General features: G+C 43.0%; 1 protein-coding gene across 1 annotated transcript in view; it reads left to right on the top strand.

Annotated features, from left to right (window-relative positions):
* LSM4 (LSM4 homolog, U6 small nuclear RNA and mRNA degradation associated) overlaps nt 1–13,732 on the top strand; it is a 107,495-nt gene extending 93,763 nt beyond the window's left edge. Inside the window, exon 5 of the mRNA XM_053702951.1 lies at nt 12,266–13,732. Within this exon, the coding sequence (XP_053558926.1) occupies nt 12,266–12,354 (89 nt within the window). The 3' untranslated portion in view covers nt 12,355–13,732. The remainder of the gene's footprint in view (nt 1–12,265) is intronic.
* Nucleotides 13,733–16,001: the final 2,269 nt, after the last annotated feature.

Here is a 16,001-nt window from a genome sequence, read left to right as displayed (position 1 = left end):
GTGCTCCACATGATAAAGGCCTACCTACTACAGGATTCCGTAAAGCATGAAGGCAGACTCTAAAACAGTAGTATGTTCCTAGCTAGCAGACCCTAGTGCCTTGAATGGCTACAGTATGGTCAAAACATACCTTCATGAATCACTATAGATTAAATATAATCCACTGATAAACGTTTTGGTTGTAGAATGTTTTATTTTGTCTTGCAATTTTGCTAAATACAAATTTATTTTGTGGGGGGGGGTCTCCTTATTTTAGCAACTTTTCATTTTCTTCCTAAGATAGGGAGAGTGCATGGCTTCATTCCTTCCTGTTGGGAAATGCAACACCTGGTCGGTCACCAGAAGGAGGCAAAGGCACCCCAGCCATAGCTTAAATATCCCTCCCACTTCCTTATTACTGCAGTCATTCTTTGCTTTTCGTCACGTTAGGAGGTGGCAGAGAAGTGTCAGAAGATTGAGTCCTGAAAAAGGGTATTTCCCCTTCGAGATAGGACTGGAGTTTTAAGTAGTCATATCAACCTCTCAGTGAGAGTATTGATGAAATTTTGAGTCTGGAGATGCAGGGAAAGTTTTCTCCAACATAGGTGTGTCCGGTCCACGGCGTCATCCTTACTTGTGGGATATTCTCTTCCCCAACAGGAAATGGCAAAGAGCCCAGCAAAGCTGGTCACATGATCCCTCCTAGGCTCCGCCTACCCCAGTCATTCTCTTTGCCGTTGTACAGGCAACATCTCCACGGAGATGGCTTAGAGTTTTTTAGTGTTTAACTGTAGTTTTTATTATTCAATCAAGAGTTTGTTATTTTGAAATAGTGCTGGTATGTACTATTTACTCAGAAACAGAAAAGAGATGAAGATTTCTGTTTGTATGAGGAAAATGATTTTAGCAACCGTCACTAAAATCCATGGCTGTTCCACACAGGACTGTTGAGAGCAATTAACTTCAGTTGGGGGAACAGTGAGCAGTCTCTTGCTGCTTGAGGTATGACACATTCTAACAAGACGATGTAATGCTGGAAGCTGTCATTTTCCCTATGGGATCCGGTAAGCCATGTTTATTACGATCGTAAATAAGGGCTTCACAAGGGCTTATTAAGACTGTAGACTTTTTCTGGGCTAAATCGATTCATTATTAACACATATTTAGCCTTGAGGAATCATTTTATTTGGGTATTTTGATATAATAATATCGGCAGGCACTGTTTTAGACACCTTATTCTTTAGGGGCTTTCCCAAAGCATAGGCAGAGCCTCATTTTCGCGCCGGTGTTGCGCACTTGTTTTTGAGAGGCATGGCATGCAGTCGCATGTGAGAGGAGCTCTGATACTTAGAAAAGACTTTCTGAAGGCGTCATTTGGTATCGTATTCCCCTTTGGGCTTGGTTGGGTCTCAGCAAAGCAGATACCAGGGACTGTAAAGGGGTTAAAGTTCAAAACGGCTCCGGTTCCGTTATTTTAAGGGTTAAAGCTTCCAAATTTGGTGTGCAATACTTTTAAGGCTTTAAGACACTGTGGTGAAAATTTGGTGAATTTTGAACAATTCCTTCATGTTTTTTCGCAATTGCAGTAATAAAGTGTGTTCAGTTTAAAATTTAAAGTGACAGTAACGGTTTTATTTTAAAACGTTTTTTGTACTTGTTATCAAGTTTATGCCTGTTTAACATGTCTGAACTACCAGATAGACTGTGTTCTGAATGTGGGGAAGCCAGAATTCCTATTCATTTAAATAAATGTGATTTATGTGACAATGACAATGATGCCCAAGATGATTCCTCAAGTGAGGGGAGTAAGCATGGTACTGCATCATTCCCTCCTTCGTCTACACGAGTCTTGCCCACTCAGGAGGCCCCTAGTACATCTAGCGCGCCAATACTCCTTACTATGCAACAATTAACGGCTGTAATGGATAATTCTGTCAAAAACATTTTAGCCAAAATGAACACTTATCAGCGTAAGCGCGACTGCTCTGTTTTAGATACTGAAGAGCATGACGACGCTGATAATAATGTTTCTGAAGGGCCCCTAACCCAGTCTGATGGGGCCAGGGAGGTTTTGTCTGAGGGAGAAATTACTGATTCAGGGAACATTTCTCAACATGCTGAACCTGATGTGATTACATTTAAATTTAAGTTGGAACATCTCCGCATTCTGCTTAAGGAGGTATTATCCACTCTGGATGATTGTGACAAGTTGGTCATCCCAGAGAAACTATGTAAAATGGACAAGTTCCTAGAGGTGCCGGGGCTCCCAGAAGCTTTTCCTATACCCAAGCGGGTGGCGGACATTGTTAATAAAGAATGGGAAAGGCCCGGTATTCCTTTCGTCCCTCCCCCCATATTTAAAAAATTGTTTCCTATGGTCGACCCCAGAAAGGACTTATGGCAGACAGTCCCCAAGGTCGAGGGAGCGGTTTCCACTTTAAACAAACGCACCACTATACCCATAGAGGATAGTTGTGCTTTCAAAGATCCTATGGATAAAAAATTAGAAGGTTTGCTTAAAAAGATGTTTGTTCAGCAGGGTTACCTTCTACAACCAATTTCATGCGTTGTCCCTGTCGCTACAGCCGCATGTTTCTGGTTCGATGAGCTGATAAAGGCGGTCGATAGTGATTCTCCTCCTTATGAGGAGATTATGGACAGAATCAATGCTCTCAAATTGGCTAATTCTTTTACCCTAGACGCCACTTTGCAATTGGCTAGGTTAGCGGCTAAGAATTCTGGGTTTGCTATTGTGGCGCGCAGAGCGCTTTGGTTGAAATATTGGTCGGCTGATGCGTCTTCCAAGAACAAGCTACTTAACATTCCTTTCAAGGGGAAAACGCTGTTTGGCCCTGACTTGAAAGAGATTATCTCTGATATCACTGGGGGTAAGGGCCACGCCCTTCCTCAGGATCGGCCTTTCAAGGCAAAAAATAAACCTAATTTTCGTCCCTTTCGTAGAAACGGACCAGCCCAAAGTGCTACGTCCTCTAAGCAAGAGGGTAATACTTCTCAAGCCAAGCCAGCTTGGAGACCAATGCAAGGCTGGAACAAGGGAAAGCAGGCCAAGAAACCTGCTACCAAGACAGCATGAAATGTTGGCCCCCGATCCGGGACCGGATCTGGTGGGGGGCAGACTCTCTCTCTTCGCTCAGGCTTGGGCAAGAGATGTTCTGGATCCTTGGGCGCTAGAAATAGTCTCCCAAGGTTATCTTCTGGAATTCAAGGGGCTTCCCCCAAGGGGGAGGTTCCACAGGTCTCAGTTGTCTTCAGACCACATAAAAAGACAGGCATTCTTACATTGTGTAGAAGACCTGTTAAAAATGGGAGTGATTCATCCTGTTCCATTAAGAGAACAAGGGATGGGGTTCTACTCCAATCTGTTCATAGTTCCCAAAAAAGAGGGAACGTTCAGACCAATCTTAGATCTCAAGATCTTAAACAAGTTTCTCAAGGTTCCATCGTTCAAGATGGAAACCATTCGAACTATTCTTCCTTCCATCCAGGAAGGTCAATTCATGACCACGGTGGATTTAAAGGATGCGTATCTACATATTCCTATCCACAAGGAACATCATCGGTTCCTAAGGTTCGCATTCCTGGACAAGCATTACCAGTTCGTGGCGCTTCCTTTCGGATTAGCCACTGCTCCAAGGATTTTCACAAAGGTACTAGGGTCCCTTCTAGCTGTGCTAAGACCAAGGGGCATTGCTGTAGTACCTTATTTGGACGACATTCTGATTCAAGCGTCGTCCCTTCCTCAAGCAAAGGCTCACACGGACATAGTCCTGGCCTTTCTCAGATCTCACGGATGGAAAGTGAACGTGGAAAAGAGTTCTCTATCTCCGTCAACAAGGGTTCCCTTCTTGGGAACAATAATAGACTCCTTAGAAATGAGGATATTTCTGACAGAGGCCAGAAAAACAAAGCTTCTAGACTCTTGTCGGATACTTCATTCCGTTCCTCTTCCTTCCATAGCTCAGTGCATGGAAGTGATCGGGTTGATGGTAGCGGCAATGGACATAGTTCCTTTTGCGCGCATTCATCTAAGACCATTACAACTGTGCATGCTCAGTCAGTGGAATGGGGATTATACAGACTTGTCTCCGAAGATACAAGTAAATCAGAGGACCAGAGACTCACTCCGTTGGTGGCTGTCCCTGGACAACCTGTCACAAGGGATGACATTCCGCAGACCAGAGTGGGTCATTGTCACGACCGACGCCAGTCTGATGGGCTGGGGCGCGGTCTGGGGATCCCTGAAAGCTCAGGGTCTTTGGTCTCGGGAAGAATCTCTTCTACCGATAAATATTCTGGAACTGAGAGCGATATTCAATGCTCTCAAGGCTTGGCCTCAGCTAGCGAGGGCCAAGTTCATACGGTTTCAATCAGACAACATGACAACTGTTGCGTACATCAACCATCAGGGGGGAACAAGGAGTTCCCTAGCGATGGAAGAAGTGACCAAAATCATTCTATGGGCGGAGTCTCACTCCTGCCACCTGTCCGCTATCCACATCCCAGGAGTGGAAAATTGGGAAGCGGATTTTCTGAGTCGTCAGACATTGCATCCGGGGGAGTGGGAACTCCATCCGGAAATCTTTGCCCAAGTCACTCAGCTGTGGGGCATTCCAGACATGGATCTGATGGCCTCTCGTCAGAACTTCAAAGTTCCTTGCTACGGGTCCAGATCCAGGGATCCCAAGGCGGCTCTAGTGGATGCACTAGTAGCACCTTGGACCTTCAAACTAGCTTATGTGTTCCCGCCGTTTCCTCTCATCCCCAGGCTGGTAGCCAGGATCAATCAGGAGAGGGCGTCGGTGATCTTGATAGCTCCTGCGTGGCCACGCAGGACTTGGTATGCAGATCTGGTGAATATGTCATCGGCTCCACCTTGGAAGCTACCTTTGAGACGAGACCTTCTTGTTCAGGGTCCGTTCGAACATCCGAACCTGGTTTCACTCCAGCTGACTGCTTGGAGATTGAACGCTTGATCTTATCGAAGCGAGGGTTCTCAGATTCTGTTATCGATACTCTTGTTCAGGCCAGAAAGCCTGTAACTAGAAAGATTTACCACAAAATTTGGAAAAAATTATATCTGTTGGTGTGAATCTAAAGGATTCCCTTGGGACAAGGTTAAGATTCCTAAGATTCTATCCTTCCTTCAAGAAGGATTGGAAAAAGGATTATCTGCAAGTTCCCTGAAGGGACAGATTTCTGCCTTGTCTGTGTTACTTCACAAAAAGCTGGCAGCTGTACCAGATGTTCAAGCCTTTGTTCAGGCTCTGGTTAGAATTAAGCCTGTTTACAAACCTTTGACTCCTCCTTGGAGTCTCAATTTAGTTCTTTCAGTTCTTCAGGGGGTTCCGTTTGAACCCTTACATTCCGTTGATATTAAGTTATTATCTTGGAAAGTTTTGTTTTTAGTTGCAATTTCTTCTGCTAGAAGAGTTTCAGAATTATCTGCTCTGCAGTGTTCTCCTCCTTATCTGGTGTTCCATGCAGATAAGGTGGTTTTACGTACTAAACCTGGTTTTCTTCCAAAAGTTGTTTCTAACAAAAACATTAACCAGGAGATTATCGTACCTTCTCTGTGTCCGAAACCAGTTTCAAAGAAGGAACGTTTGTTGCACAATTTGGATGTTGTTCGCGCTCTAAAATTCTATTTAGAAGCTACAAAGGATTTTAGACAAACATCTTCCTTGTTTGTTGTTTATTCCGGTAAAAGGAGAGGTCAAAAAGCAACTTCTACCTCTCTCTCTTTTTGGATTAAAAGCATCATCAGATTGGCTTACGAGACTGCCGGACGGCAGCCTCCCGAAAGAATCACAGCTCATTCCACTAGGGCTGTGGCTTCCACATGGGCCTTCAAGAACGAGGCTTCTGTTGATCAGATATGTAGGGCAGCGACTTGGTCTTCACTGCACACTTTTACCAAATTTTACAAGTTTGATACTTTTGCTTCTTCTGAGGCTATTTTTGGGAGAAAGGTTTTGCAAACCGTGGTGCCTTCCATTTAGGTGACCTGATTTGCTCCCTCCCTTCATCCGTGTCCTAAAGCTTTGGTATTGGTTCCCACAAGTAAGGATGACGCCGTGGACCGGACACACCTATGTTGGAGAAAACAGAATTTATGTTTACCTGATAAATTACTTTCTCCAACGGTGTGTCCGGTCCACGGCCCGCCCTGGTTTTTTTAATCAGGTCTGATAATTTATTTTCTTTAACTACAGTCACCACGGTACCATATGGTTTCTCCTATGCAAATATTCCTCCTTAACGTCGGTCGAATGACTGGGGTAGGCGGAGCCTAGGAGGGATCATGTGACCAGCTTTGCTGGGCTCTTTGCCATTTCCTGTTGGGGAAGAGAATATCCCACAAGTAAGGATGACGCCGTGGACCGGACACACCGTTGGAGAAAGTAATTTATCAGGTAAACATAAATTCTGTTTTTCTGCAAAACCATCCAGACTAGTAACAGCTCCTAAGTAATCAGTGTTGACGAGTTTCACTGCCTGCTTTCTTTCACTCAAGTCCATGTCAGGAGCGCTGCTATAAGACAGTCACACTTGAGAGGCTGTGTTCTGTTCCACAGCATGGATCCTGGAGGAAAGATTGTTTCAATTTTTACACATAAAATGCTACAACAGGTCACAGTGTGGCTATTTTATACCTTGATAGGATCCAGGGTTAATATTCTCTGAAATTATTGAACAATTGGGGTTAATTAATCAGTATATTTACATGCTGCTTTGTGTGATTTTCTTTCCTGGGCTAATGGACTGTGTGTTTTTGGCTGGAACTAACAGGTTTCACTTTTGTTTTCGAAAGTGTTGCACAGCTCCTATTACTTGTAATAACAGGGAAAGTACTGTCTTGCACTCCATGTGACTGGGTGTGGTCTATGTTAATTTCCTCCATTCCGGCTGAGACTTGAACCTGAGGAGAGCATTTCCTCTGTTAACTGTCTGGGTCTAGGAGGTGGTGGTGCCCCAGCCATTGGGAGTATAAAGGTGCAGTTTTATATAATAAACGTTTTTATGTGTGTCCTTCTGTGGGTAAAACCTGAGCTATGGAGGACTCTGACATGTTAGAAGGTACTCCTTCTGTACTAATTCATACCTGTTTATATTGTGAGGAGGCAGTGGTTTTTCCGCCCACTCAATTATGTTCCACATGCCTTAACACTGTTATAAAGTCTACGAAGGGTGGCAAGCCTGCTAAGGCTCTTAGTCCCTCTGACCAGTCTACCTCTCAGGACTCGTCTTCCCATGAGATTACTACCCTTGCTACATTGTCCAATCCAGATGCAGTGTCCCGTAGTACATCTAATCCTGCATCCATAGGTGACCTTCCTGCGGACTTTGCTGTGCAGTTACAAACGGCGATGTCTGTGGCCCTCAGTGCATTACTTCGCTCTAACTAACGCAAGAGAAAGGTTAAACATAGCTCTCCTGACCCGGAGCTATCTAAATATCGGATTTAGCTATTAGGTCCCAGTTATGCGATGAGTTAACCTCTGTAGCTTCAGAGGGTTAACTTTGAGTCGGAGTCCTTAGCATCTAAGCCTCCTGCTGCAGAGGAACCATCATTTAGATTTAAGATTGAGCACTTGCGCTATTTATTAAAGGCGGTTCTGTCTACATTAGAGGTTCCAGAGGCCACGCTGCCTGAAGAACCTATGCTACCTAAAATATACAGAGTTTACGAAGACAGGAAAAAGTTCCTTTTGACTTTTCCTATGCCGGTTAAGATGGCGAACATTATTAAGAACGAAATAGAAAGAACTGGTTCTTCCTTTTCCCCCTCGTCTACTTTTAAAAAGTTGGTCCCAGACTCTCAACTGGATTTGTGGGGCTCCATTCCTAAGGTAGATGGTGCTATCTCTACGCTTGCTAAACGTACTACTATACCTCTTGAGGGATAGTTCTTCGTTCAGAGAGCCGATGGATAAGAAAATGGAAACCTTTCTGAGAAAGATGTTTCAACATATGGGATTTGTTTCAACCGGCGGCTGCAGTTGCTGCGGTTACCGGAGTGGCTACCTACTGGTGCGACTTTGTCGGAACTCATTGAGGTGGAGTCTCCCCTTGAGGATATTCAAGACCATTAAAGCTTTGAGACTTGCTAATTCTTTTATCTGTGATGCGAACATGCAAATTATTTGCCTCAATGCAAAGGCCTCTGGCTTTATGGTCCTAGCCCACCGGGCGCTCTGGTTGAAATCTTGGTCTGCGGGTATGACTTCTAAGTCCAGACTTTTTTTTTTTTTTTTTCTCTTTCCTTCAATGGAAAGATTTTATTTGGTCCAGGCCTGGACTCCATTATTTCTACAGTTACCGGAGGCAAGGGTGCCTTCCTACCGCAAGTTAAGATTAAGTCTAAGGGACAACAATCTTTTAATTTTCGTTCTGACAAATCCCAACAACAATCCTCCCCCAAGCCAGAGCAACCCTAGAGTACTTGGAAGCCGGCTCAGTCCTGGAATAAATCCAAGCAGAATAAGAAGCCCGCAGAAGAAAAAAAAAAATCTGCATGAAGGGACGGCCCCCGATCTGGGATCGGATTGTGTAGGGGGTAGACTGTTTCTTTTTCAGACGCCTGGTTCAAGAATGTACAGGATCTGTGGGTCCTGGAGGTGGTATCTCAGGGATACAAAATAGGCTTAAAATCTCATCCACCAAGGGGCAGATTCCTTCTCTCGAATCTGTCTACAAGACTAGAAAAGAGGGGTGCCTTTCTAGGGGTGCATTCAGGATCTATCCTCCTTAGGAGTTGTTGTCCCAGTGCGTATCGAAGAAAGACGTTTGGGGTTTTATTCAAACCATTTTGTGTTGCCAAAGGAGGAGAGAACTTTTTGTCCAATTTTGGACCTAAAGTGCTTAAACAAATTTCTCAGTGTCCCGTCAAGATGGAGACGACAAGGTCCATCCTTCCATTAATTCAGGCAGGCCAGTTTGACCACTATAAATCTGAAGGATGCTTACCTTCATGTTCCAATCCACAGGGAACACTTTCAGTTCCTGAGGTTTGCATTCCTGGACCAGCACTTCCAGTTTATTGCCGTTCCGTTTGGCCTAGCTACTGCTCCAAGAATCTTTACGAAATGTTCTGGGGGCTCTTCAAGCCATTGCCAGAACTCAGGGTATTGCAGTAGCCCCATACTTGGACGATATTCTGGTGCAAGTACCATCCTTCTCAGTCTTCTTGGATCACATGGAAGATAAACTTGGAAAAGCATTCTCTTATCCCAAGTACTAGGGTGGAATTCCTGGGTACTATAATAGACTCCATATCTATAAGGTTATTGCTAAAAGAAAGTCCTTGAGTCCCTCTGTGGCTCAGTGTATGGAGGTGATTGGTCTCATGGTGTCCTGCATGGACATCATTCCTTTTGCCAAGTTCCGTCTCAGACCTTTACAACTGTGCATGCTGAGGCAGTAGAACGGCGATCATTCAGATCTGTCTCAGCAGATTGTATTAGACAGCCAGTCGAGAGAATCGCTCTCTTGGTGTGTCTGTCCAGATCATCTGAGGGACATCCTCCTTAAGACCATCTTGGGAGATATGTGACAATGGACGCAAGCCTATTCGGATGGGGAGCTGTTTGGGGTGCGAGGAAGGCACAGGGGTTGTGGACTCAGGAGGAGTCCTCCCTCCCGATCAATATTTTGGAACTAAGGGCAATCTTCAAGGCCTTGAAGACTTGGCCATTTCTGGGTTCGTCCCAGTTTATCAGATTCCAATCAGACAATATAAACTTGGTGGTTTACATCAACCATCAGGGGAGAACAACAAGTTTCTTGGCGATGAAGGAAGTATCTCAGATTCTGGAGTGGGTGGAGGCACACAGCTGTTTGCTGTCAGCGATCCACATTCCGGGTGTGGACAACTGGGAGGCGGATTTTCTCAGCAGGCAATCCTTCCATCCAGGGGAATGGTCTCTCCATCCTCCTGAGGTGTTTGCAGAGAGATGCAGCAAGTGGGGGACGCCGCAGATAGATCTCATGGCATCCAGTCTCAATACCAAGCTACCCAGGTAGAGGTTGAGGAATCCCCAAGCGGATCTAATAAATGCACTAGCAGTTCCCTGGAGGTTCAAACTCATGTATCTTTTTCCTCAATTACCGCCTCTTCCTTGAGTGGTGGCCCGCATCAAGCAGGAGCGGGTATCGGTAATCCTGATTGCTCCATTGTGGACGTGGTTCGTGGATCTAGTGGGGATGTCCTCATCTCCTCCGTGGAAGTTACCTTGTCGCAGATGCCTGCTGATACAAGGCCCATTTGTTCATCAAAATTTAGATTCTCTGAGGCTGACTGCGTGGAGATTAAACGCTTAGTCTTAGCCAAGAGAGGTTTCTCTAAGAGTGTCCTTGATACTCTTATTCAAGCTAGTAAATCAGTGACTCTGTATCTACCACAAGGTGTGGAGGACCTACTTATTCTGGTGTGAAGAGCGTGGTTTTTCCTGGCACAGAATAAAGGTTGCCAGGATTTTGTCTTTTCTCCAGGATGGGCTGGGAAAGGGCCTTTCTGCTAGTTCCCTGAGTGGACAGATTTCGTCCCTGTCTGCTTTATTGCACAAAAGACTGGCTGAGCTTCCAGAAGTGCAATCCTGTGTTTAGATCTGGGGCTCCTCCTTGGAGCCTAAATCTTATTCTTCGGGTTTTGCAACAGGTTCCGTTTGAGCCTCTGAATTCCATTGACATTAAATTGTTATCTTGGAAGGTTCTCTTTTTATTGGCTATTAACTGCGAGTTTCTGAGATCTCTGCTTTGCAGTGTGAGCCCCTTATCCGATTTTTCCTGCAGATAAGACATTTTTACGTACTAAATTGGGTTTCTTCCTAAGGTTGTGTCAGATCAATCAGGAGATTGTGGTTCCTTCCTTGTGTCCTAATCCTCCATCGAAGGAACGCTTACTTCACAATTTGGCTGGGGTTCATGCCTTGAAGTTCTATCTTCAGGCTACTAAGGAGTTTAGACAATCTGCCTCTGTTTGTTGTGTATTTGGGGAAGCGTAAGGGGCAGAAGGCTACTTGGACGTCCCTATCTTTTTGGTTAAGGAGTGTCATCCGCTTAGCTTACGAGACGGCGGGACATCGTCCTCCTGAGAAGATAACAGCTTATTCCACTAGAGCAGTGGCTTTCTCTTGGGCCTTTTAAAACAAGGCCTCTATGGATCAGATTTGTAAGGCGGCTACCAGGTCCTCCTTGCATACTTTCGGGAGAAAAGTTTTGCAGGCTGTGGTGCCCTCAGAATAGGGTCCGCCTCTTCCTTTTTGTTCCCTCCCGTTCATTCAGTGTCCCCTGGAGCTTGGGTATAGTTTTCCCAACAGTAAGGAATGAAGCCATGGACTCCCTATCTTAGGAAGGAAAACCTAATTTATGCTTACCAGATAAATTCCTTTCCTTCCGGATATGGAGAATCCCCGGCCCCTGCACGTTTTTTTTTTTTTTTTGTTTGTTTTTCTGGTCTATGGGCGGTCCCCTGTTTTTATTCTTCTGGCACCTTTTATACCCTAATGTTGTTCCTACTTTTCCTTGTTCCTTCGGCAGAATGACTGGGGTAATGAGGAAGTGGGAGGGAGATTTAAGCCTTTGACTGGGGTGTCTGCCTCTTCCTGGTGGCCAGGTGTTGTATTTCCTAACAGTAAGGAATGAAGCCGTGGACTCTCCCTATCCGGAAGGAAAGGAATATATCTGGTAAGCATAAATGTATGTTCTTGTTGGCAACTTGGCTTAACTTGTGATTAATTAAATATAAGTTTAACTTTTTATATTTGGTTCATTTGATATTTCTTCACTATGAACATTTTATTTTTATATCCTCCCTTTATATATTTTTAATGTATGTCTTGTTTTGAGCTCTAGTACCTCATGAGAACCCTGTTAGTCCTTTAAAGCTTCCTGAGAATATTTAGGCTGGATGCCCTGGCATTTAAGATCAATGTGTAATGGGAGTGCTTATTCCTATATGGAATGACAAAAATAAAGAAATAATTAGACACACAATTAGTATGCTATTATACATTATTCACACATGCACATAAATACATTTACATCCAATATTTAAGTTATTTTATGTGTAGCTTTTGGTTCCTTTTTTTTCTCAATTCAAAATATCTCTATATGCTATAATATTGTTACATTCTGTAAAGTAGAACCTTGAATTGTGAACCATTTCATATGAATAGACCGTCCCCCGTTTCCCCCCCCCCCTTTTTTATGTTGATTCGGCTATGAAGAGAATTTATCAATGTGTTTTCAATTATCTTTTTTCCAGGTGTCTTTGGTGGACGAGGGCGAGGCGGTCCAGGTGGTGGCAGAGGGCAGCAGGATAAGAAGCCAGGTCGACAAGCTGGAAAACAGTGAGGTCTTGCCCCACTCAGTGCTTTCTCCCACTAGGGACAATAACACATCAATGCCAGTCTGGTCCTCTGTGAAACCTGCTTAATGTTTGATGTTATGTCTCCAAAAACACCAGCACAGTTCAAAAAAACATTGGGTTTTTTTTTTGTTTGTTTTTGTTTTTTTTGGGGGGGGGATTTCTGGTCTAATACCGATGCTCCTCACCTCCTTGATGACAAACCATTTTGAAAGGCATGTTATTTGCAAGAACAGAGACAATCCAGAACCAGATGTCAAACACATGATTAATGCCTGTTCTGTTTTTTTTTTTTGTTGTTTTTTTTTCTTTACTTACTAACCTGTATATGAACTTTGCTTGAGGCATCAGGGGGTGAATGGGGGTGTAATTGCCAAGCAGAGAGGAGTGGTTAGCTTATCCTCATACACATCACTTGTAAGAACTGTGCAGCCTGCAAGTTTTCATAAAGTTAACAAAATTGGTCTATAAGAGTGCAAATGTTTTGACTGAAAATGTGGACTTTTTTTCTTTCTGGCAAAGTAGTTAAATATCTGGCTGCGTTGCTAACCAGACATCACTTGGAGAAAGCAGAGTTAATTTTGGCACTGTTTCTGCTTACATATTTATAGTTGTTAGCTTCAGAGACAAAGTCTTGCTAAGTTGCTCTAGCAGAGAACATCAAAGTGAAATCGAATACGGACTAAACACTAATGAAAAAAATATCAATGTGTTCTACTTGGGATGAATGACAATAGCATTTTATACCAGTGCTTAAGTATTGAGCTTTCTGGTTATTCTCATAATTCAGAAACCCAGTTCCCTTGAGGGTTAGTGTTCACTAAAATAAAAAAATGCCTTCACAGAGAACATCAAAAGCACATTTTCTTCAAATGTATCTGGTTAAAGAATGTTTGTAACCAAAAGAGGTTAAAGCTTCTCCATTGCATTGTATTTTGTGTTAAAATATTTTTGCTGTTGTCATGGCAACTCACAGCATTCTTTTTTTTTTTAATGTTCAGTATTTTGTTTTTTTAAAAACTTTTGCATTTTTGAGAAGTTATTTGTTAACAAATAGCTACAATTGCGTTATCACATTTGACAACCAAAGTTTGTGTTTCAATATTAATGCATTAAGGTACAATATTAAGTTTGTTTATTTTTAAGCCTAATTTGTGCAAGCACTTACAGAACTGTTTAACTGTATTTAAAGGAATGCTGTTTGTAATATAATTCCAATTACACAAGGCAAGAAAGAAAATGTTAAACAAGTGGGCATAAATTTGTTTTTATTGGAAATGTTGTGTAAGTGCACATTGACTATTTTTTTCTTTTGTTTTTGAAAAAGTAAATGCTAATAAAAATTTTGGGTTTTGCAGACACTGACTAATAGTTGGTTACATTTTTACAGTTTGTAGTATGGTTTATTTTCACCCGAATACTTTTGTCAAGCAAAACAATCTGATAAAAGGGTCAGTCTATTTTATTCTTTCCAAGATTAAATTTGATTGCAGAACACCTAGGATAGGTTAGTCAATGAAAGTTTTTTAAATTGGTTATATTGAGGTGACACAGCTACACCTTTTTCAGGGTGGATTTGATTTTAAATTAAATTAATTTAAATCACTGGTCAGTAAGACTTAATTTAAGTCAATTGTTTTCTGCATAAAGGTTTCATTTATTTTTAAAGACCCGATGAGTCCACAGATCATCATCCTTACCTGTGGGATTTCACCTCCTGGTCAGCAGGAGGAGGCAAAGAGCACCACAGCAGAGCTGCTATATATAGCTCCTCCCAATTCAATCATTCTCTTTGCCTACATTAGTGATTGGAAGAGGTAAAGTGAAGTGTTAGTTTTAGATTCTTCAATCAAGAGTTTATTTTAAAGTAGTGCCAGAGAGTGCTACTTTGTTCTGGGGTGTAGCCTGGTTTCATTTCAGTCTCTACCGTAGAGCTTTGGTGGCTTTAGAGCAATGGGAACTTGTGGGACATAATTCTCACTGCGCCTCCCATATTTGTGCTGCCATATCTCCTTCAGTCTTAGGTACTTCTTGACTCAGCATGTATTTATTTCTCGGGCCAATGTGAGGAAGAGGACCTCTCAAACTTGGGAACTGCCTTCCTCCCAGGCAGTGTTTAAAGTAAGTGCTGCCTTTTTTCTGGGACCTAAGGAGACTCAGTATGTTTGTGTACAAACAGCACTATGGAACATAAGGGGTTAATGGTTAAAGCCTTTATGTTGGGGCTCGTTTTAACTTTCAAGTGAACGTTTTTTTGGGGGCAGTGACACATTGCAGGCACTGGGGCTGGAGATAGGTTGCTTTTGTTTGGGGAAGGCTCCGGTGGTTTCACTATTTCTTTCACGGAGCAGACACATTGATATTTAGGTAATGCCCACGATGGGCGGGACTTACTGTTTTTTGCGCGCCTTTCTGTAGAGCGCTCTTTTCCGGGTTTTTAGCTACGACATTGAGCTGGACAAGTTGCTTATCTGTTCTAGAGCGGCATGCAATGTAATATCATGCGTTTCTAGTACAGATGAGTTAAGACCATTCCGGCGTTTCCTGGCAGTGTGACAGTTATCTGATCAATAGCAGAGGGATCCGGGGTCATTTATCACGGTAGGAGCACCTCAGCAGGCTGTTGAGGTGTATTTATTTAGCCTTTTTTCTTTAAACATTAGGCTTAAGAATAGATTCTGATATTTTGCAGGAAAATAGTGAAACCGTTTGTATTTAAAGGGACAGTAATGTTTTTTTTTATAATTATCTTTGATATTTATCATTTTTTCTATTTTTTGTTTGAAAATTTGTGATGAAAGATGGACCAAGAGGGTGTACAATATGTTACATGTGCTTTGTGTGTTGATGCAAATGTGGAACCACCAATCCCTTTCTGTCCTACATGTGTTGAAAGGACTAAGTTTTAGGGATAAAAAAAATTCTGAGCCAATCTCCTCTCAGGCAGGTGTTGTCCAGACGTCTTCTGATGAGGGTCAATTTATGCCGCAACTTTCTCCCCAAGCGTCCCAAAAATTAACGCCCCCACCAGCAGTGCCCTGCACTTCTGCTCTAGCACCTGCTAGAGTTACTTTAAAAAACATAGCATTGGTTATGTCTTCCACAATTTCTGATGCGTTGTCTGCTTTTCCTATGCTTCAAGGCAAGCACAAGAGGACAGACAAGCATGTTATTAGTGAGGTTTCTGATGCCATGGTGGCAGTCTCAGAGGTACCCTCCCAGGGAACTGAGATGGAGGTTTTATCAGATGGCAAGATTCAGAACCTTTGACTTATTCAGAGGTTGTTTCTTTCCGATTTAAACTAGAACACCTCTGTCTGTTACTCAGGGAGGTGTTGGTTACCTTAGATGACTGTGATTCCACAGTAGTAGTCTCTCCTGTGAAGGCGAGTAAATTGGACAAATATTTAGAAGTTCCAACTTTCTCAGATGTTTTTCCAGTCCCTATGCGAACTTTGGAGATTGTTTCTAAGGAATGGGAGAGACCAGGTATTCCCTTCTCTCAGTCTCCTATTTTCAGAAAGATGTTTCCTATAGCTGACACTATCAAGGAAGCTTGACAAAGAGTTCCTAAGGTGGAAGGGGCTATCTCCACCTTAGCCAAGCAAACTACTATTCCTATTGAGGATAGTTG

Source organism: Bombina bombina, chromosome 2 (genome assembly GCF_027579735.1).
Source record: "Bombina bombina isolate aBomBom1 chromosome 2, aBomBom1.pri, whole genome shotgun sequence".
In the NCBI taxonomy this organism is placed as follows: domain Eukaryota; kingdom Metazoa; phylum Chordata; class Amphibia; order Anura; family Bombinatoridae; genus Bombina; species Bombina bombina.
Note: the sequence above shows the minus strand (reverse complement) of the source record. Positions and strands in the feature narration are given on the sequence as shown.